Raw genomic sequence first — 21,267 nt, 5'->3', positions numbered from 1 at the left:
TGAATCGCAGCACGCCAGGCCTCCCTGTCCATCACCAACTCCCGGAGTTTACTCAGACTCACGTCCATCGAGTCAGTGATGCCATCTTAACTGGTATCTTTTTATAAAGATAGACCTCTGCCTTCTTAAATTGTATCCTAGCTTCTTCATGTTCATCACTGTGATGATAATTTATTATATTTTTCTGTAATAGCAAATAAGCCTTGTTTGGAGATATTAGTATATGGAGCTGTGGAACTGCATTGGGATACTAACTGAAAAACCCAGTTCTGGTCCTTGTTTCCCTAGTCAGTGGTATTGAGATTGAACCTCTGAGCATTGATTTCCACTCCTACAAATAGGGATAATATCATGTGATATGTCTGTTTCCTAAAGTTTACTTCTTTGGGAAGATGAGTTAGTATATTTTATGTGGTTAAATGAGCTTCATCATAAAGCAGATAGAAGGGAGTTTCACATTAATTGGCCCCAGGTTTCTCTGACCTTGAGTGATTTTATTTTTGTATGGAAGAATGGTTGTTGTTATATGTTTGTTTTTCAAAAGGTGTAATTTTAGAACTCCATAGCCCTTAGACAACTGTTATATCCCCATTATATTATTGGACCTTTTCAGGAAAATAACTAAAACATAATTCAAAGTAAGTTATTCACTCATTTTTCAGCCTTTGCATCTTGTAAAATATGTCTTTGATTGACATGGTAAGGAGGGAAAAGGAAGTTTGAACTGGACTGAAAAAATGATGCATAGCATCTAAAATAGTTTCTGAAAAAATTTGGAATATGCTTCATGTTTAAACACTTTGAAATAGTCCTGATGTTTAATGCTGAGCACTGAGGATTATCTGGTAACTTTGATCTCTTATAGATTAATGACATGTATATATACATGTGTGTATGTAGAAACATCTGTCAGATTCAGAATCAAAGAACCTTTATTGAAGACTTAATAACAGCTGCCTTTCAGTGAGTGCCAGGCAGTGTGCTTTGTTATTAGCACATAAGTATTATTATTATTAAACAGATGAGGAAACTGAGGTTTTGAGGATTTTAGGTAACCAGCCTATGACTCCAGTGTCTCAGTGGTGGAGCTGGGAGATGCTGGGAGTCAGAGCTGGTTCTTCATCTCAGCATTATTTTCTTAGGTTCCTTTGTTACTAGTTCATCACATCTTCACAACTTTGTTCCGTTTCTGCAGAAGTGAGAACTGAGACTCAGAGGGGCTAATTGACTTACTCCAGGACACACAAATGGCCCACAAATTATATGTGATCCCTTAGGTTGGAGCCTAAGTCTTCTGACTCTAAGGCTGGACCTTTCTTTCTTTCTTTCTTCTTTTTCTTGTTTTAATATATTCTCTTAATTGAAGTATAGTTGATTTACAATGTTGTGTTAGTTTCAGGTGTACAGTCCAGTGATTCAGTTTTACATATATGTAAAATATACATATATATGTGTGTGTATGTATATATATACACACACATATATTCTTTTTCAGATTCTTTGCCCTTTAGGTTATTACAAAATATTGAGTATGCTTCCCTGTTCTATACAGTGGGTCCTTGCTTTCTGATTGAATCCCTGACCCTCAGCTAATACATTTGACAGCCCCTGAAGCTCTGAGTCCAGTAGCCAGCCCTTGTAGCCTCTGCTTCTCTGCTTCTCAGCCCTTGTAGGATGCCATGTGGTTCAGTTCAGTTCAGTTGCTCATTCGTGTCTGACTCTTTGTGACCCCATGGACTGCAGCATGCCAGGCTTCCCTGTCCATCACCAGCTCCTGGAACTTCCTCAAGCTCCTGTCCATGAGCTCAGGTCTGGTGATGCAATCCAACCATCTCATCCTCTGTCGTCCCCTTCTCCTGCCTTCAATCTTTTTGAGCATCAGGGTCTTTTCCAGTGAGTCAGTTCTTCCCATCAGGTGGCCAAAGTATTCTAGTTTCAGCTTCAGCATCAGTCCTTCCAGTGAATATTGAGGACTGACTTCCTTTAGGATGGACTGGTTGGATCTCCTTGCAGTCCAAGGGACTCTCAAGAGTCTTCTCCAACACCACAGTTCAAAAGCATCAGTTCTTCGGCACTTAGCTTTCCTTATAGTCCAACTCTCACCATCCATACATGACTACTGGAAAAACCATAACTTTGACTAGATGGACCTTTATCAGCAAAGTAATGTCTCTACTTTTTAATGTGCCGCCTAGGTTGGTCTAGGTTGGCCATGTGGTACTGTAGCTTTTATAGTGAAGTGTAATATCAGGACTGAGAATGACTTCAGGGCATTAACCATACAAGTCTAGTGAAATTCTACTGAGATTTTCTGAACAGGGTGAAATTTTGTGAAAGTGACAACTTCATTAAGAATTTGTTTTCCTTATGAATAACTTGAATGCACAAAGTCTTTTGTAATATAATTCCTCAGGGACATTGTTATTTTTTCCTCTTAGGTCATTGCTAGAATCGTGGATGGAAGCAGATTCAATGAGTTCAAAGCCTTATATGGAGACACATTAGTTACAGGTATAAAGATGAAGAATTGAAAATGTGAACATTTTATGATGCTTTGAAAACAAATGATCTCGTGTCTCATGCCTCTGATGCACTTGGCATGAGCTTTGTTATTTAGAGCAGTACAAATGTGAGTCAGTATTCAAGAGGAAGTGTTTTGTAAGGATCATTTGTAGCTGAATGGCTTTATGGATCCAGAGTTTAAAATCACGAGGGCAAAATGCTATGGTCCAGGCCCTTATTCTGTGACTTTGTGGCTTTAGCTGTATAAAAAGATTCTTATGATCATAAAATTAAAAGAAATATTTGTAGTTCTTTTTATTTCTCTGGATAGCTATAATTGTTTTGAAAATTTCAGCATGGTCTTCTTCATTCTTTTTTTTTTTTTTAATTAATTTTATTTTATTTTTAAACCTTACATAATTGTATTAGTTTTGCCAAATATCAAAATGAATCCACCACAGGTATACATGTGTTCCCCATCCTGAACCCTCCTCCCTCCTCCCTCCCCATACCATCCCTCTGGGTCGTCCCAGTGCACCAGCCCCAAGCATCCAGCATCGTGCATTGAACCTGGACTGGCATCTCGTTTCATACATGACATTTCACATGTTTCAATGCCATTCTTCCAAATCTTCCCACCCTCTCCCTCTCCCACAGAGTCCATAAGACTGTTCTATACATCAGTGTCTCTTTTGCTGTCTCGTATACAGGGTTATTGTTACCATCTTTCTAAATTCCATATATATGCGTTAGTATACTGTATTGGTGTTTTTCTTTCTGGCTTACTTCACTCTGTATAATAGGCTCCAGTTTCATCCACCTCATTAGAACTGATTCAAATGTATTCTTTTTAATGGCTGAGTAATACTCCATTGTGTAAATGTACCACAGCTTTCTTATCCACTCATCTGCTGATGGACATCTAGGTTGCTTCCATGTCCTGGCTATTATAAACAGTGCTGCGATGAACATTGGGGTACACGTGTCTCTTTCCCTTCTGGTTTCCTCAGTGTGTATGCCCAGCAGTGGGATTGCTGGATCATAAGGCAGTTCTATTTCCAGTTTTTTAAGGAATCTCCACACTGTTCTCCATAGTGGCTGTACTAGTTTGCATTCCCACCAACAGTGTAAGAGGGTTCCCTTTTCTCCACATCCTCTCCAGCATTTATTATTTGTAGACTTTTGAATCGCAGCCATTCTGACTGGTGTGAAATGGTACCTCATAGTGGTTTTGATTTGCATTTCTCTGATAATGAGTGATGTTAAGCATCTTTTCATGTGTTTGTTAGCCATCTGTATGTCTTCTTTGGAGAAATGTCTATTTAGATCTTTGGCCCATTTTTTGATTGGGTCATTTATTCTTCATTCTTTAGTCTTCAATTCAACTGTGAAGTTTCATGTGATATTTTCCCAGAAAACTGAGTTAAACCTTCTCACTGTCTATGTGTAGATCTTATGTTGACCCACACAAATACAGGACAGAATATCAAGTCTGAAAAAGCAAAATAAGAATATTTATAAAAGTTAATTCATTTACCTAAAGTGTTGTTTGTAGGCCTTTGAAAAAAAAAATATTTGAAGCATAGATACCAGATCCATAATAATCTGTCTTGAACAAACAGCAAAACAAATTTGGGCATTTTATTTGGTCTTGTAGAAGCTCCAAAATGTAGTAGTTAACCTGAAGGTAACATATCAGAGTAGAGAAAACAACTAGCTGCAAAAATCCAAATTGCAAATATACATTGAGGTTTAAGGATAAGTCACAGCACTTTCTTCTGGTCTGATTTATGAGCAAGAGAAGGGTTCATCCTGGGAGTGGAATTTATGTGTTTGTATGTAGGTGTTTAAGTGATTAAGAGCCTTTTGTTTGATATATAGACAGGATTTGTCACCAAATAGTTCAGCATGTAACCCGCATTGTGCAGCAATTTAAAACAAGTCAGAACTGTTTCACCTTCTTTCTTGAAGATGGATGGGCTGTCTTTGTCATCTCTTTTTATGTAGTTGCCCTGGACTTGCTAAAAGACTTATGGTACCTTTGCCTCCTAAAATACCAGGGTTATATCCACTGTCCTCCATTTCTTTTAGTCTGTATTGGAATTCAAATAAGGTTGAGGGGAGGGGAGGGGAGTGAGAGGAAGAAGAGAGGACTGAGAGGTGGGGGGAGGAGGGAGTGAGTGGGCGAGGGAGGAGGGAGAGAGGAGGAGGTGGGGAATGAGAGGGGAGGGGGCTGGAGGGGAGGGTGGTTTGAGAGGAAGTGGGGCAGTAAGAGATGGGGAGGGGAAATGAGAGGGGCAGGAGTTGGGGGGGGTGATGATCAGGGGGCCCTGAGAGGGTCGGGGCCCTGAGTGGGAGCAAGGAGAACAAGGACAGATTTCTCCAAGGAGCTGGTGCTGTTGGCGGTTCTTACAGCTTCCCTCCTGCCCCTGCACTTAACCATAGGGGTTTCATAGACATTTCACTGTTTTGTTTGACCCATAGGAAGTTGGTGAAGATGTTCCCTTCATGGGTGGGTGAGCCTAGTGTAGTGAGAGATGCACCCTACTCAACAGAACTAAGGATGGATGGAAAGTCTAAGTAGTTAACAGGGCAGAACACCTTCAGGGTTAGCACCTTACTGCTGAGACAGGGTGGAGAAGGCAATGGCACCCCACTCCAGTACTTTTGCCTAGAAAGTCCCATGGACGGAGGAGCCTGGTAGGCTGCAGTCCATGGGGTCGCTAAGAGTCGGACACGACTGAGCGACTTCACTTTCACTTTTCACTTTCATGCATTGGAGAAGGAAATGGCAACCCACTCCAGTGTTCTTGTCTGGAGAATCCCAGGGACGGGAAGCCTGGTAGGCTGCTGTCTATGGGGTCACACAGAGTTGGACACGACTGAAGCGACTTAGCAGCAGCAACAGCAGCAGCTGAGACAGGGACCAAATTCCCAGCTCTTTTTGTGGGACAGGCATGGACTCAGAGTGGATTGCTAGAGCTCTGGGCAAGTTTGCCTCTCCCTGAACTGCCTCTGTAAGAGGCAATGGCTTTTAGGGTGTGTAGCATAGGGTTTTGGCTGAGATTTTAGGTCTGAAAGACCAGAAGAATTATAGGTGACCATCAAATCAGTGTTTCATTTTATCACATTAAATAACCATCAGTTCACTTCAGTCACTCAGTTGTGTCCGGCTCTTTGCAGCCCCATGGACTGCAGCACGCCAGGCCTCCCTGTCCATCATCACCAACTCCTGGAGCTTGCTCAAACTCATGTCCATCGAGTCGGTGATGCCATCCAACCATCTTATTCTCTGTTAGTATTCTTAAATAACCATAAGAATTTTTAAAAATAAATCAAGACAAAGACAGAGAAAAGAACAAAAATAAATCTTAAGGTTGACATTCTCTCTTATCCATTCACTTTTTGAGCACCTGCTTTTTGTTGGCCCCCCTGCACTGGGGGTCTTGGCAGCAGCCTGTCCAGCTTGAGCTTGGAGACGGAGCCTGGTCCAGGAATTGGTAGCATACTTCTGGTGACTCGCTCTAACAAGCACAGTTTGTTGATACTTGGCTTCCAAGTACCTGACACCTGTTTATAATCCAGTAGGTTTGGAAATGTCTCTAGTCACCTCCTTCATGTTTACAAAATAGCATCCTAGAGTCACCCAGAGTATCTACTTCATAAAGTTACAGAGTTTTCTTCACCATTTTTCTTCTCTCTTACTTCTGGTGTGTGTGTGTGTGTGTGTGTGTGTGTGTGTGTGTGTGTGCGTGTGTGTCTGTGCGTGTGTGTGTGTGTGTGTGTGTGTGCATGTGTGTGTAGTGGGCATTTGGAGTGGTAGTGAAAGTGGTGGTGAGACAAAAACAAAACTTGTGAAAGGGAGGAAAAAAAGATGCAAGCACAGAGAAAAGCAAAGTGGAGTGATACGCTCTTCTAAGTTTAACCGTATTTCTTACCTTCAGCTCGGTTACCACTGGGCTTGATTGTGTCTGCTTTTTAAAAAGATTTGTCTTTGCTGAGTTTATCCCCTTTATTTCAAAGGGGTATCATTAACACAGGCATTTTAAGGCGAGCTTGTCACTTGAAACTGGCTGATGACTCTGGACACTGACCTTTTAAGGGATCCATGTCTCTGACTTGTTCTAGTTCAGAATACTCTGTATGTGAGGTACATAGTGGATGCTCTTACATACATGTTATGTGAGTGAATGGATGACGCACTGACCCGATCATCTAACCAAACCAGTAGATCAGACAAGTGGATAATTTACTTTACATGTGACACAACCCTTTCAAGAAAGCATAAATCCCAGACTTTAGTGCTTTAGAAATAAATCATGCCCTGAGCTGTTTTGTACCATAGATGAAATCTGTACATTTTAAACATTGATTTGAAATTAAACAATGTATAAATATGTCTGCTTGTGATGAATTAAAAGCCCTCTGAAATACATACATCTTTTTCTCTTTTTTCAATTTTCTTTTCAGGATTTGCTAGAATATTTGGATACCCAATAGGTATCGTTGGAAACAATGGAGTTCTTTTTTCTGAATCGGCAAAAAAGGCAAGTACTGTTAAAATGTTCCAGGGTTTTCCTGTTTTAATTTAAACATTTCAAATAATGAGTGAAAATTTATTGCATGAAAGCTTTCAAATATTTAACCAGATGCCTTAGCAAACAGAACAGTGTGTGCGTGTGAGCGTGTGGCCATGTGTGTGTGTGCGTGTTTGATTGAAACAGCTTTATGGAGGTTTACATAAACATGATGAACTGTCTGGAGCACTATTAAGATACAAATGATTGTTAGGAAAGTTCTAATACTTGAATTATAACTGCTATGGATTGTGTGTATATATTCTAAGAATATGGAAATACTTGCCTTAATAGTATTTCATGCACTTGAGGGATTCAAAGATATTAATACTATTCTTATAGTTCTGAGACATCATCTGCTCTATTCTATCCTGTCATCATTTTAACCTGATTATATTTTCACTTTTTGGAACAGGAAGATAGTGAGAACTAAAGCTCTGGTTTTAAGAGAGGAAATTAATGAATACCTTTTGGGTTCAGTATTCAGTTTCATACATCATTGTTCAGATTTACCTAAACTTGGGTAAATGTAATTCATGTACTTATTTGACAAAATGTTTTCTTAAGAAAATAAACATACTCAGTGTTTTGTTTTTCCTCTTCATAAGGTAGGTAAATAATAAGGTGAAGCATCTCTTACTGAGGCAGGTAGCAGGCAGTTAAGCACTTTCGTACCTCAGTTAGGAAGAGCTTGTCTTTGGTGGAATGTTTTACCAGTAAAGTTGGTTTCTGGATTCTGTATTCCTTGTCATTTCCCCACTGTGATTATAAGATGAAAGTAAAGTAAAAATAAAGAACAGAAAAGTCAGCTACACTCTTACCAGAAACAACCTTGGGTAGCATTTTATTATATTCCTTAGTTTTTTTTTTTTTTTTAATTCCCTCTCTTTAAAACACAAAAGACAAAAACCAGAATGGGTTCTGCCATATATAGAGAGATTTTGCTTGCTTTCATTTAATAATATGAATAGTGAGTGTTTCCTAAAATACTAAATATTCCTAATACACTGACTTTTAATGACTGTATAATATGCATATTTCAATAGAGGATATGTCAGACGGGGGTCAGCAACTCCACCTCATTTTATTTGCTGGCTTGTCACAGATAAGCCCAGGAGAAGAGCTGTGTTTGGCCCCAGTCTGACATTTCATTTGTTGACGTTAAGCCACACAAGTCTGTGTGATTTCTTCATCCTCATATTTGAGGTTGAGCAATTGCTTTGCCATCTTGTACTTGCCAAGGCATTTTCAGCTAAGTTAAGGGCATCTGTGAATAGAGTAAAATATGAAACAAATGGTTTAATTGTTCTTTTACTCATATAATCTTTAGAAAAAATAGGGAAAGGAATATTTTTGTGTCATTAACTAATTTCCTTAGCTTAAGGTTAAAGGGTTTCTAGCACTTATCTAAAATCCCATTTATTTGAAACACGTTGGCAGGAAAGATATATTTTACTATAATCTTGGTGCATGAGAGAATTTCAGATGATCATCAAAACATAGATATCCCAGAAGGATTTATATTCTATCCTTTTAAAAGTGGAAAGCCAGAGAATGCCTTATGGTGAGACTCAGAAATTCTCATTGACAAGCAATTCTTCCTTCCCTGGTCCTTAAATTTTCCTTGTTGTTTGGCATGTTAGTGATCGGTGTCATCTTGGACACAGGAGTTGTGCTATGGCCGTGTGTCAGTGATCAGACAGGTGCCTGGGCAGCACAGGTTCAGCGCAGGCCACATCAAGTGCTCCGTTGACAGTGGGTCTCACTGTGGTATCACCATTACTGTTACCGCAAGGTCAGACTAGCCAGGCAGAGGGTACTCTTGTTTTGACCCCAGCTGGCGTCTGCAGGATGCATGGTGATCACAGATTTGTTAACCTCCTCTGAAAAGATTTGTTTCTTATTTGGTTATAGGGGGCTCATTTTATCCAGTTATGCTGCCAAAGGAATATTCCTCTGCTCTTCCTTCAAAATATTACTGGTAAGAAAATAGTTCCACCAGTTTGGTTGCATTTATTTCAGAGCCGCACTGTCCAATATGTCCATGTCCATGCAGTGCCAACATAGAACGCTTCCATCAGAACGGAAAACTTGATTGGACTTGCTCTCTCTAGATTGTCTTCAAAGGTTACTGCTTCATGAATCTTAAAGGTTTGGAGGAGTTTATACATATTTTTTAGCCAAGCAGGTTTTGAGTTTCATGCACCACATTCACGTGACCTCCTTTCACGCCTGCGTATCCGCACCCACCCCAAGAAAGCAGCGGTATCCTGAGCTAGTTCCACTGTCATCAGGGGCAGACGATGTTGTCTGCCCCCTGGTCTCTTTCCCGTACTTCGTTGCCCTTAAAAGATTTCAAGCACATGCTCTGGTCTTCCCTTTTCCTCATCTTTCATTGTGTAATTCTCCCTGAAGCAACATCTTTTTTAAATGGACACGTACATCCTGAACCAAAGTCTGGAATTGGAGTTTTGACTCCAAAGAACAATATGATCGATGTCACCTGTCCAATTTCATGATCTATGGATCATCCTAATGTGGTGGATAAAATGATTCTTTAAGGGCTCTTATGATTCTAGAGTTCTTTTTCCTGGAATTCTCTGACTTTCCTATTTATACTTTTTCTGTGTTGCCTGGTGTTTGACATATAGGAAGCACTCTAATATGTAGCTGAGCTGAAAACTTTTTCTACCTCTAAGTCATGCATGGTTATCTCAGGTTCAAAGGAAGGAGAGGCCCCTTAATTAGTTGCTGGGATCAGGCATGCCTTTATGAGAAGGAGTTTGGCCTTTGACAGTTAGCAGGGTTTTACTCAGTACTGATACTAAAACAGCTTCATCTGGTACTGTTCTTGAATTGAAGATCCTTGGTTAGATGACTCTTGGAGAAGTTGTATCCAGCTGCGGCTGGAGAGGACCCTGTGCGGCAGACTTTCTAAGAGGTCATGTAAAAGTCTTCTGAAGATTTGCTAGTCCAGAGATCTTGTTTCTAATAATGAGTCATGGTTTATTAATCACCAGTAAGTTAAACTGTATGCTTGGAAGATTCCTACATTTTTGTTCTATTTTATTTTTAGGTGTGTTGGGGACAGAGAGTGGAGTTTGGTTTACAACACTGTATTTGAGGGGCCTATGGGACACCCATCTGGAGATGTGTGGTGGGCAGTTGAACAGTCTTGAGCACAAAAGCTGTGTTAGCTGGAGGGGAACATGGAGACATCCATGGAGATGGGACATAAAGCTGTGGGAATAGAAAAGACCCAGGGAGAAGAGAAAGGGACAGTCTTTGAGTAATTTCTTCCAGGAGATGAGAGTAAAGGAAGAAAGGCATCGTGATTATGTTGTTCTTTATGGTGAAAGAAAGAAGGGTCAGAGAAAGCCAGGTGAAATGGCTTGTCGTCTTTTTCAAGGTAAAATCATTCACAGGGACTAGAGGGGCAGTGGAGTGGTGGGTGGGGGTGAGAACTTTTAAAGAGTCGATATTTGAGATAACTATTGTGGAAATGTGACAGGGAGTCAAGATAAAACGGATAAAGGAGTTTCTGAGCTGTTCTGAGGGCCCAATTCAGAGGGCTGGGGTGGGTAACCAGAGGAAGCAGATGGTGCCTGGTAGGGCAAGGGTTATTGTATCAGTACTGTTGTAGCCACAGCACGTACAGGTGATCCGGAAAAAGTGGTTGAATTGAATTACCCAATGCAGGAGATGTGCAAAGCAAGAAGAGCAACTATCAAGTAGGCATGTGAATCTGCGTATGGGGAGGGAGACAGATGAAGCCTGACTTGGTGTCTGTAAGGTGAAGGGGGAAAGGACCCCAAGGCCTGGAAGGCCCAGTGAGGCTGCAGATCAGTTTCAACAGAGCTGGGAGCTTGGAGAAGTAGAAGGATCCTGTAATGATAATGAGAATTCTTTTATCTTGCTATTGAGTCACTGACAAGGACTCTGAGCATCTCTCTGAAACATTAATTTTATTTCCTCAAAGTTTTAAAGCAGCGCTTCAGAAGGAATAATCTATATTGTGAACCAGGTCAGTGAGCCTGGAAACCCACAGTTTCACAGTTGGACTTGCCCCACTACTTTTCCTTAACTTGCCTCATCCTGTTCTTTCCTCACCAAGCTGTAGTTTTGACATTAATTTCTTGAAGATATGTGGCATTGTTATCTTGTCTGAATATCTCTGTGTGTATCCAGATGAAACATTTAAGCAATTTTTTAAATGATTAGAGAAAATTTTACTTTACCCTTAAAAGTAAATTTGGGGGCGGGGTGCATATTTCACATATAAATATTTTATTAAGGTGAGAGACCTCTGGTAAAATATATGTAGTTTGACAAGATGTCCTTCCAGTACCTTGGTGAAAATGACTGCACATTAATCTCATCACCCTGAGGCTGTCTTTCTGTTCTTTCCTCATAGGATTTATGGTTGGTCGAGACTATGAAGCTGAAGGAATTGCCAAGGATGGTGCCAAGATGGTGACTGCCGTAGCCTGTGCCAATGTGCCGAAGATAACTGTCATCATTGGGGGATCTTACGGGGCTGGAAACTACGGGATGTGTGGCAGAGCCTATAGGTAGGTGGTTGTCATGACTTTCTCTGAAGGAATGAATCATACTTCAGGTATAATTATGAATGGTTAGTTTATTTCAAGTTTATTTGAAACACAGAATGACATTCACAAATCCTATTCAATTAGGCCGTAATTTGCATCCTCTGGAGGGGTGAAATGAAATTTAATGCTAAAGGTACCACTTGGAAGAAAGCCAAAGTGGGAATTAGGAAATATTTTGAGATGGCTGATAATGAAAACACTATATATCATATCATAACTTGTGCGATGCAGCTAAAGTCTTGTTTTGAAGGTGTGTAGACTTTATATATATATATATATGCTGGAAAAGAGGTAAGGCTGAAAATCACTGAGCCAAGCAGCTAGCCCAAGAAGTTCAAAGAAGAGCAGGATATTAAAACAAGAAAAATAGAGACAGGACGTAATAAAGCACAAACATTATAAAGATAGAATAATCAGGAAAGCCCAAAGTTGGTATTTTTAAAAGGGTTACAAACTTGAGAGTCCCCTGTTAAAACTAAAAAATAAAGGGAGAAGGCGATGTATCACCAATTTTAGGAATGGAAAATAGCATATAACCATACATAAGAAGATCTTTTGAATACATTTTTGCCCCGTAAATTTGGATAAACTGGAAAAATATAATTCATCAAAACAGACATTAGAATCACCTGGAGAACTTAGAAATTCTACCATGCTGAAGCCCCACTGCTGGAGATTAGTCTATGGTAGGTTGTGGGCATTGTTTTTGTTTTTCTTAATCTTCAGATAATTATAGCATGCAACCAGAATGAAGAACCACTAATTTAAAAGGTAAACATGAGCCTCTGAAAATCTCTGTGTTGTACAGTGAATTCATTTGATCATTCTTTCATTTCTCCCTGCATAGCCCAAGATTTCTCTACTTGTGGCCAAATGCTCGCATCTCAGTGATGGGAGGAGAGCAGGCAGCTAACGTGTTGGCGACAGTAGCAAAGGACCAACGAGCGCGGGAAGGGAAGCAGGTAAAGTGCTGTTTGAGGTTTGCCAGGCACTGGAGCCGGGGAGCAGCACACCCGGAACCCCGCCAAGTTCACGGGCACGGTTCCAACATGCAGGGCTTGGCTTTGTCTAGAAGATGCTGGCCTGGAATTTGCTTTAGCAACTTAGACCTCCACATTCTCCATCTCTCTTTTTAAAGCCATTTCATTTGAAGTAACTTCTGTAGTAATTTACACATTTTTAAGAATCTCTAAGAAAACACTTCAGAAACTCTTGTCTGTGAGTGCCTGAGGCATAAAGATGTTTGATTCTTAGTTATTTGCAGTGAAAGAGATTTAAATAAACCTGACTTACGTCTTTGGTTTTATGATTTAAAGCCGCAGAATTTTGTTTCCTGTTTTACTTGTAGATTGTTAAGGATACCTTGAGTGGAGGCCCTGTCATATAATGAGAATTGAATACCATTATTACACTGTGAAAGTATCAATGAAGAAGGCTGGAGGGCCCTGGAAGCTTAATGAAAGGCAGATCAGCAAATGACTGCTTTTAGATGGAGTCTTTTGTTTGTGTCTGTTAAAGATTCATCTGAAATTTTACACTGTAACTTATTATAACTTACAACTATTTCATGATTGGTGAATGTTCCTGAAGTTGCTTGGATGCACTGTTTCGTCATAGTAAGGCATGGCATAGAGGAGGCCCTGCCTTTTCAGGCTCTCAGTTCTGTCATTTAGAGATTGATCATCTGGTCAACTGCCCAGTGTGTAGCGTGAGGATAGTATAAAGCCAGAGGTGATTCCTGCCTCCCTGAATGCATCTCATCCATGCCTCTCATCCCAAGTGACAGGAATTCTGCGGAATTGAGGTTTCAGATTCACTTTAGTGCTGACTAGTATCCAAGCAAAAGGAAAGCCTTACTTTTGTGTGTGCAGAGGGGCACGTGTGTGCAGTGGGGTCTATGAAATTCTACCTGATGTTTTGAAGACATGTCTTAAATGCTAGCCCAGCACAGTGATACCTTATTAAATAGTTATTTGATTAATTTGGTATACAGATATATGAATTCATCTATTTTTATGTCTTAAAGGAAAGTGTAGGATTTTAGTGGTTTTCCCTTTAAATTCTTGAGTTATAAATGACATTAGTCAATGAAAGTACATTAAAAAATCTTGGGTTTATTTGAAAAAATAATCTTTAAGTTGAAAATACTTTTCAGGATTTCAAAATTAATTTGCATAGAGAGTTTGCAGTCCGAATTAATTATCACTTGTTTCTGGCAATATGGATGGGCCAGTCCTTAAGTGTTAATTAGAGAAAAATCTCAGCTATCTGGGAAGTTGCAGAGGTTATTTAAAATGTGGTTTATTGTCTTATCCCTTTAAACTTTAAAATCTTTAAAATTTTGGCTATTTTGAATGAAAATCCCCAACTTCTCTGCCTCCTTAAACAGAAGCTGTTAAATGTAATATAATATAGTCCTTTTGTTATGTTGTATAATTCACATCCAGTTGCTCTACCCTGCTAAAGTATGTCAGAGAAGGCAATGGCACCCCACTCCAGTACTCTTGCCTGGAAAATCCTATGGGCAGAAGAGCCTGGTAGGCTGCAGTCCATAGGGTCACTGAGGGTCAGACACGACTGAGCGACTTCACTTTCACTTTTCACTTTCATGCATTGGAGAAGGAAATGGCAACCCACTCCAGTGTTCTTGCCTTGAGAATCCCAGGGACGGGGGAGCCTGGTGGGCTGCCGTCTATGGGTCGCATGGGGTCGCATAGAGTCAGACACGACTGAAGTGACTTAGCAGCAGCAGCAGCAGCTGAAGTATATGATAACCTTGGTGTTGACCTTATGTTAAACAACTTCAGGATGTTGGCTCTGATGAAGGAGATGTAACAGTGCACTAATTTATTAGATACTCACATCTCAGGTGAGATCAGATGTGTTAAAGCACCACATGTAATCTACACCTCACTGTTCAGATGTTGGTTGTAACATTGTCATTCATGAAATCTGTTGCCCCCTTTTCCCTTGAGATTCTCTTGAGTGGATCCGTGTTCCCCTGCAGGAGGACTTACTCATGGTCCCTTTTCTTTCAGTTCTCCAGTGCTGATGAAGCAGCTTTAAAAGAGCCCATCATTAAGAGGTTTGAAGAGGAAGGAAACCCTTACTATTCCAGCGCAAGGTGGGAGCCAGAGAATAACTAACTCTTTGATGGGCACATCTTGATAGTCAGAGCAATAGCTTTACGAGATCTGAGCAGTTGGCATCATCCAGCCCTCGTGGGAAGCAAAAAATAATTTTTGGACACAATTTTGTACAGTTGTTTCTCTAATGGGAATGCCTGCTGCTGAAATGCTGGCTCTTCTTCCAGGCTGGACTTTGGATCCATCCCTATTGGTGTGACCCTGCCACTCTCCCCGCCTCTTCCCTTAGCCCGGTCCTAGTTGAGCGGTCTACGGCCTGGACCACACTGGGGCGAGAGGTGGACCACACTGGGGCTGGGAAGTTGAGTTATAATCCTGGCTGTGTCACTTTCAGGAATTAGTTCTGCAATAATTTTTGCTTGGACACATGAATCCCAGTCATCCCCCTCTCTGATTATTTTGCTTTTACTCCATTTAAACATGAAAATGGTCACTTAGTGACACTTCTTAACAAGTGAGCCTGGTGCATTCAGAAGGTGATTATTCACAGCCAGGGTCCACGTGTTGACATTAAGCAATTACCTCACATACCACTGTGGTTCTTATTCTGTTTGTTTCTTACACCACTTAAATGAGGTAATAAATTATCCCAGCTGTCCCCATTGGAGATATGTGTGTGCTTTCAGACCTCTTTTTCAACAACTTTAATGTTCTGCATTCTGAAGAATAATTTAAGCTTTATGTCTTCCTTTTATCCTTTGGGCAGATGGAAAAAAGAAAATAACTATTTGTGTCTTTTAAAATTAGATTATGCTGTGATTTGTGTCATTTACTGGAGAAACCAGAGAGAAGGGAGAAAGGAAAATCAAAAAGTAGAATCCATGTCAGTCACTTGAATGCATACTTTGTGGCAGACTCTGCTCCTAATGTTGGGGGGCTGCAAAGGCTGAACATACTTATCTCCCAGAGCATCCTTAGTTTCAAATTTTAAATTAATACCATTTGGGATTTTTGAAGAACCTGTTTCTCTTCTTGTTCATATGTATTTCTGAAAGCAAATGTCCAAGTGTATTTTGTCATGGCAGGTCATTGATTCACTTTAATTAAGAACAGAATATTTTATATAGTCTTTGGTTTGAGAAATTGTATGTTCTTTTTTACCCTCACTGAAATAGGCTTACATAGTAGCCAGTAGGAACAAAGAAGGGATAGAAAATCATATAAAAATTTAAGAGAAAATATACATTATAAGCTCACCTATAATTTGTTTTTACATAAGACTTTGAAATTTAAAAGGACAGTGGAATATTAAACTTTGAAAAATAGCATATTTTGTGTGAGCCATTAATTTGTTTTTCAGTCCTAGCTAGACTGAATCCCTTATTATTTTCATACTTAACATTATTATTTTTTTTAATGGATTATATTCAAGACAGGAGAGCATATGGCCCACCTAGACTTATCTCTAGGATTTAATATTGAAAGACTAAGGTTTTTCTGTTAATTTGTAGATGTTTGATCTGTTAAAACAATTGGTGGCATGGATATACCAACTTTGTTTCAATGATTAAAGGATTTTCAAGCCAGTTTATGGTACCTTCCTTCAGTTGGATAAATCTCAGTTTAATAATAAATTTCCTCATCTGTTTAGGCTTTAATGTGGCTAGGTGTGTCTTTTCAGAGAGCTCTGTCATCATCTGCACTGTAACCTCCTGTGTTTTTCTTAATCTTTACAGGTTACATGTACAGCATGCCAATTTTCTTCTTCTCAATTGTTTTTATATCCAAACTTATCCAGACATTTGATTAAGGACCTTCTACCTGGAGCAACCTTGATATCATTGTGCTTGCTGTATTTACTCCGCTGTAGGTCCCAGAAGGGGCTTCCCAGGTGGGGTAGTGGTAAAGAATCCACCCGCCGATGCAGGAGACGCAGGTTCAATCCCTGGTTCGGGAAGATCCCTGGAAAGGGAAATGGCAACCCACTCCAGTATTCTTGCCTGGAGGATTCCATGGACAGAGGATCCTGGTGAGGGGCTACAGTCCCTGTGGTTGCTAAGAGCTGGACATGACTGAGCACACAGGCATGCAGGCTTCAGAGGGAGTGTATAGTCAATTGAACAGGTTACAAAAATAATTTTTTTATTGCCTGTTGATGCTTTAGGGTACTTATTATGAATGTTTTATGAGTAAAGATTTGATTCATGGTCTGTCAATGTAAGTATGGTTTAATAATTGATGCTATGTCTAGATACTGAAGGCAGTTTGTTTACAAAAAGCAAAACTGACACCCACTAATGACCTTTAAAAAATATTATTTCTTATTCATTTTTCTGTATAAATATGAGGTTGTCCATGAATAGCAAACTAGGATATCTACTTGTAAATTTTTTCTGAAATCAGTTTAAAATCAGTTTACTTGCTTTTCCTATTGTAGCAAAAAGTAAAGAACTACATATGAAGATATTTATTTTATTAATAAAATGGACTGAAGTCTATTTAATAATTTTCATAGTTTCTTAGGAGTTTGGGGGACTATACCTTTTTCAGTGGGGACTTTGGTTGGAGACTCTTACCTTGGTTTATATGGATCTCCATAATAATAGCAATAATATAACATTTTGGTTTGTATGTTTGTGTGTGCAGAGGAGGGATGGGAAAGCTTTTCATGAAATAAAGTATTTTAAAACCAGGGTTTATTTTGAGGTTCCTTATAGTAAGCTGCTCCTAAAGCCTCAAGTTCAGCTTGACATTCTGTGGGTTCTGAGACAAGTCACTTTTCTTTCCTTCCTCTCTCCTGTTCCTGATCATGGTTTCTATTGTGAGATTATAATACACAGAAGCTCATCAGGGGATCCATATATTACCTGCAGAAAGACCTCCTTGGCACTTTTAGGCATTGTGAGTATAACTGGGTGTTTGGTGCAGGATGCATAATCACTCATTTTTTGGTCTTTTTTCAGGCTGTGGGATGACGGGATTATCGATCCAGTGGACACCAGGCTGGTCCTGGGCCTCAGTCTTAGTGCCGCCCTCAACGCACCCATCCATAAAACTAACTTCGGCATCTTGAGGATGTGATTGGAATATAAAGCATCTTCTATTGGACGTGTACTGAAATTTAATATATTTGTAGCCTTAAAATTTTAGACTTTTTCAACATGTCGCTATTAATAGTAAAAGTGTTTTCTTAACACAGTGCATTGTACTTTTCTACCTTTAAACAAAAATCAGTGAAGATATTTATCTGATGAAGTGTCATTCCTTGTAAATTCTCTTAGAAAAAGCTTTCTGTGGCTCAACTCTGCCATGCTTAGAAGGAAGGAAATAATTTAGAGTTATCCTTTCTAAGCCCTAAGAAGTATGAGAAGTTCTGTTATCTGTAAATTCCAGGTATTATTGAGATATTTTAAACAGAAAATTGTATTTTCCCTGAAGTGGTTGCTTTGCCAATTATGCATGGTGATATGTTAATGTACGTTTTTAAAAACAGCATCTATTACTTTCCCCTGCAGCCACCGTCCTCCTCTCCACGGCATCGACCTTCTGGCTGTCTGCACCCTGGCTTCTGTTTCCTACCCATTCTCGCCTCTCTGGTTTCTACTGTCAGCAGCCCTCCTCTCCAGGGTCACCACTGACCTCCATGTTCCCGAAACCAGTGGGTCTTTTCCCAGCTTTACCTGATTCAGTTCCCTGGAGCATTCACGTCGGTCAGACACTTCCTTCCAGCAGTGCTGTTCTGAGCTTCCACGCTGTAACCTCCCAGCCTCCGAGCCGGTCCTCCTTCTGTTTCCTTTGCAGGCCCGGCTTCCTCTGCTCCTTCCTCCTTCCCTTCACCATTCGTCCTGATTTTTCATTAGCAGTTTGTGAATACATTCTTACTCTAAAAGATACAAATAGCACAAAAGTGTCTCTTTTTTTTCTTTTAACTGTGGCAAAATACACCTTAAAGTTTACCATTTTAACCATTTTCAAGTGTGCACTTCTGTGATGTTAAGCACCTCAACGTTGTTGGTAATCATCAGCACCATCCATCTCCAGCACATTTCATCATCCCAAATTGAAGCTCTGTTATTAAATCATAACTCCCCATTCCCTCTTCTCCCTGCTCCTGGCACATTTCCTTTTTCTTTTTTTAAACTGAGATATAATTGAATGTAACATTATATTAATTTCAGGTGTACAACATAATGATGGGATATTTCTGTACACTACAAAAATGATCACCAAAATAAGTCTAATCATCATCCATCATCATGAACAGTTACGAAATTTTTTCTTTTTTTTTTTCTTGTGATGAGGACTTTTAAGATTTACTTGTTTAGCAAATTTCAAATATGCAATACAGCATTATTAACTGTAGTCCCCATGCTGTACATTACATCCCCAGGACTTATGTATTTTATAGCTGGACCTATGCTGCCTTTTGACCCTCTTCAGTCATTTTGTCCACCCTCACCCCTCTCCCTTCTCACAAATACTAATCAGTTCTGTATAAGCTTGTTTTGTTGTTTAGATTCCACATATCAGTTAGATATGGTGTTCCTCTTTCTCTGACTTATTTCACTTAGCATAGTGGACCTCAGGGTCTACTCATGTTGTTGCAAATGGCAAGATTTTATTCTTTTTATGGCTGAATATTATTCCTCCTCATTCTTAAATGTATGTGTTTTTCATGGCTTCATTTATGCTGTCTGGCCATTCCAGCCCTTCTTTTGGCTTTAGTTACCGTCTAAATGGGGATGATTCCTGTGCCGACAGTTCTTAACACAGCTCTCCCCTGAGCTCCAGACCTCTGTGTCAAACAGCTTCAGGGAACCTCAGAATTCGATCCTCATGTTCAATTGATTTTGCCTCCTGACCATCTCTTGAATTCCTCCACTACTTTTGTCATTTACTGCAGAGCTTAAAAGGAGTCTGCCTGCATCCAGTCTTACCTATCTCTGCCTCACTCTGGAATTAGAATGGCCATTCTAAGGCGCACATCTGGCACGTTGCTGCCTTACTTACATCTTTCACTTGTTCCCCTTAGAAGTGCCAAACCCCTAATGCCCTCCATGGGTCTTGATCATCACTTCTTAAGTCTCATCTCCTTGACTCCTCTTTTCACATTGGGTACTCCTCCCATTCTAGACTTCTTCCAATTCCTTGAACCTAAAAAGTCCTTCCCCTCTTAGAGTCTATGAGGTTCTCTCTACCTGAACTCTTCTCCCTTCTACTTAAACACTTATCTTTTTATCTCTGTGGTTTCCCTGGGCTGGGTTAGACACCTGTTATGTGCTCATGTAGAACACCATTTTCTTCCTCTGACTTACATGTTTATAAGAAATATAAGCATTAAAAAAAAAAAAAAATTGCCCTCCTGTTAGAATGTAAGCTCTGTGAGAGCAGGGATCCTCCTGCTTGACCTGTGTCCCCAACGCCTGGCACTGGTAGGTGCCCAGATACATGTCAAATGAATGAAAAGTTTGTATTTTAATTGTATTTAAAATGAAGTGACTGATTATATGATCTGATACTACTATGAAATGCTTTCCTAATAAAATTAATATTTCAAACATTTGTGCGTGATGTTCAGTTTAGGCTGCATTGTGTATCTGAAGTCAGTTTAGTTCTTTGAGATGTGTACAGATAGAAGATCACAATTCAGAGTTGCATTTTCAGATGAATATTTTGAGGAGGTCCTGTGGAGGAGGAGACCACCAGGTGACCCCTGACCTTGAACGGGGCAATCATTGGCTCCTCCCCACTCCCCCGACTGCCCACCAGTCCCATAGGTTGCTGAAAGCAGCGTGGAGAAAGTAAGGTGTTGCCAGGGCCATCTGGCCTAAATACATAAACTGAACTCAGATAAGGACTCTATAATAACTTCTAAGATTCTGGTGAGTGGGTGGGAGACTCTCTCCTGGTATGGCCCAGCCACCACGCTGGTCTGTGAGTTCCCTGCCTTCATAAACCTGCCTCTTCCCAGTCTGGGGTGGCTGTGTCTCCTCCTCTCTCCTTGCCCTCTGTGTGTGGCAGCGAGGAAAGGAAACCAAACCAGCAAAGGAACACAGTGTTTTTAAATAGTAAATTATATTAAATTTTCAGTTAAAATTTACATCCTTATCAGAAAACAGTGATTTTTTTTTTTTAATCAAGACTAGTTGGTATTTCATTGTAGGAACCATCAACAAGGCAAAGAAAGATTCATGCTATTTTAGAAGTGTTTTTACCTTTCTTTAGGAAGATCATGGTCACCACTAACACCACACTTAAAATAATTATTTTGTTCATTTTATCAGATAAAAAGCATTTATAATGCTTTGCCAAAATAGGCAGCAGTTTTTGCCTGCCCTTTGGGCTTTATTTAGGTATAATTGACATACATTATGTAAGTGTCAGGTATACAATGTGATGATTTGATGCTCTTGCATATTGTGAAATGATTACCACAATGTGGTTACTTGGCACATCCATCAACATACATAAAGACTACTTTTTTGTAATGAG

The 21,267-nt window shown here is 39.9% G+C and overlaps 1 protein-coding gene across 2 annotated transcripts in view; it reads left to right on the top strand.

Moving 5' to 3' along the window:
* Positions 1-20,335, top strand: part of MCCC2 (methylcrotonyl-CoA carboxylase subunit 2) — a 78,278-nt gene extending 57,943 nt beyond the window's left edge. Inside the window, exons 11-18 of one of the 2 annotated variants that reach the window (XM_059878855.1) lie at positions 2,439-2,511; positions 6,973-7,049; positions 8,994-9,060; positions 11,494-11,650; positions 12,537-12,651; positions 14,728-14,813; positions 17,739-17,886; positions 18,291-20,335. In XM_059878855.1, coding sequence (XP_059734838.1) covers positions 2,439-2,511; positions 6,973-7,049; positions 8,994-9,060; positions 11,494-11,650; positions 12,537-12,651; positions 14,728-14,813; positions 17,739-17,856 — 693 coding nt within the window. In that variant the 3' untranslated portion in view covers positions 17,857-17,886; positions 18,291-20,335. Of the gene's footprint in view, positions 1-2,438; positions 2,512-6,972; positions 7,050-8,993; positions 9,061-11,493; positions 11,651-12,536; positions 12,652-14,727; positions 14,814-17,738 lie in introns of both variants that reach the window. The other variant, XM_010816706.4, reaches the window with a different exon arrangement.
* Positions 20,336-21,267: the final 932 nt, after the last annotated feature.

Source organism: Bos taurus, chromosome 20 (assembly GCF_002263795.3).
Source record: "Bos taurus isolate L1 Dominette 01449 registration number 42190680 breed Hereford chromosome 20, ARS-UCD2.0, whole genome shotgun sequence".
NCBI lineage: Eukaryota > Metazoa > Chordata > Mammalia > Artiodactyla > Bovidae > Bos > Bos taurus.
This window is presented reverse-complemented; position numbering and strand designations above follow the sequence as displayed.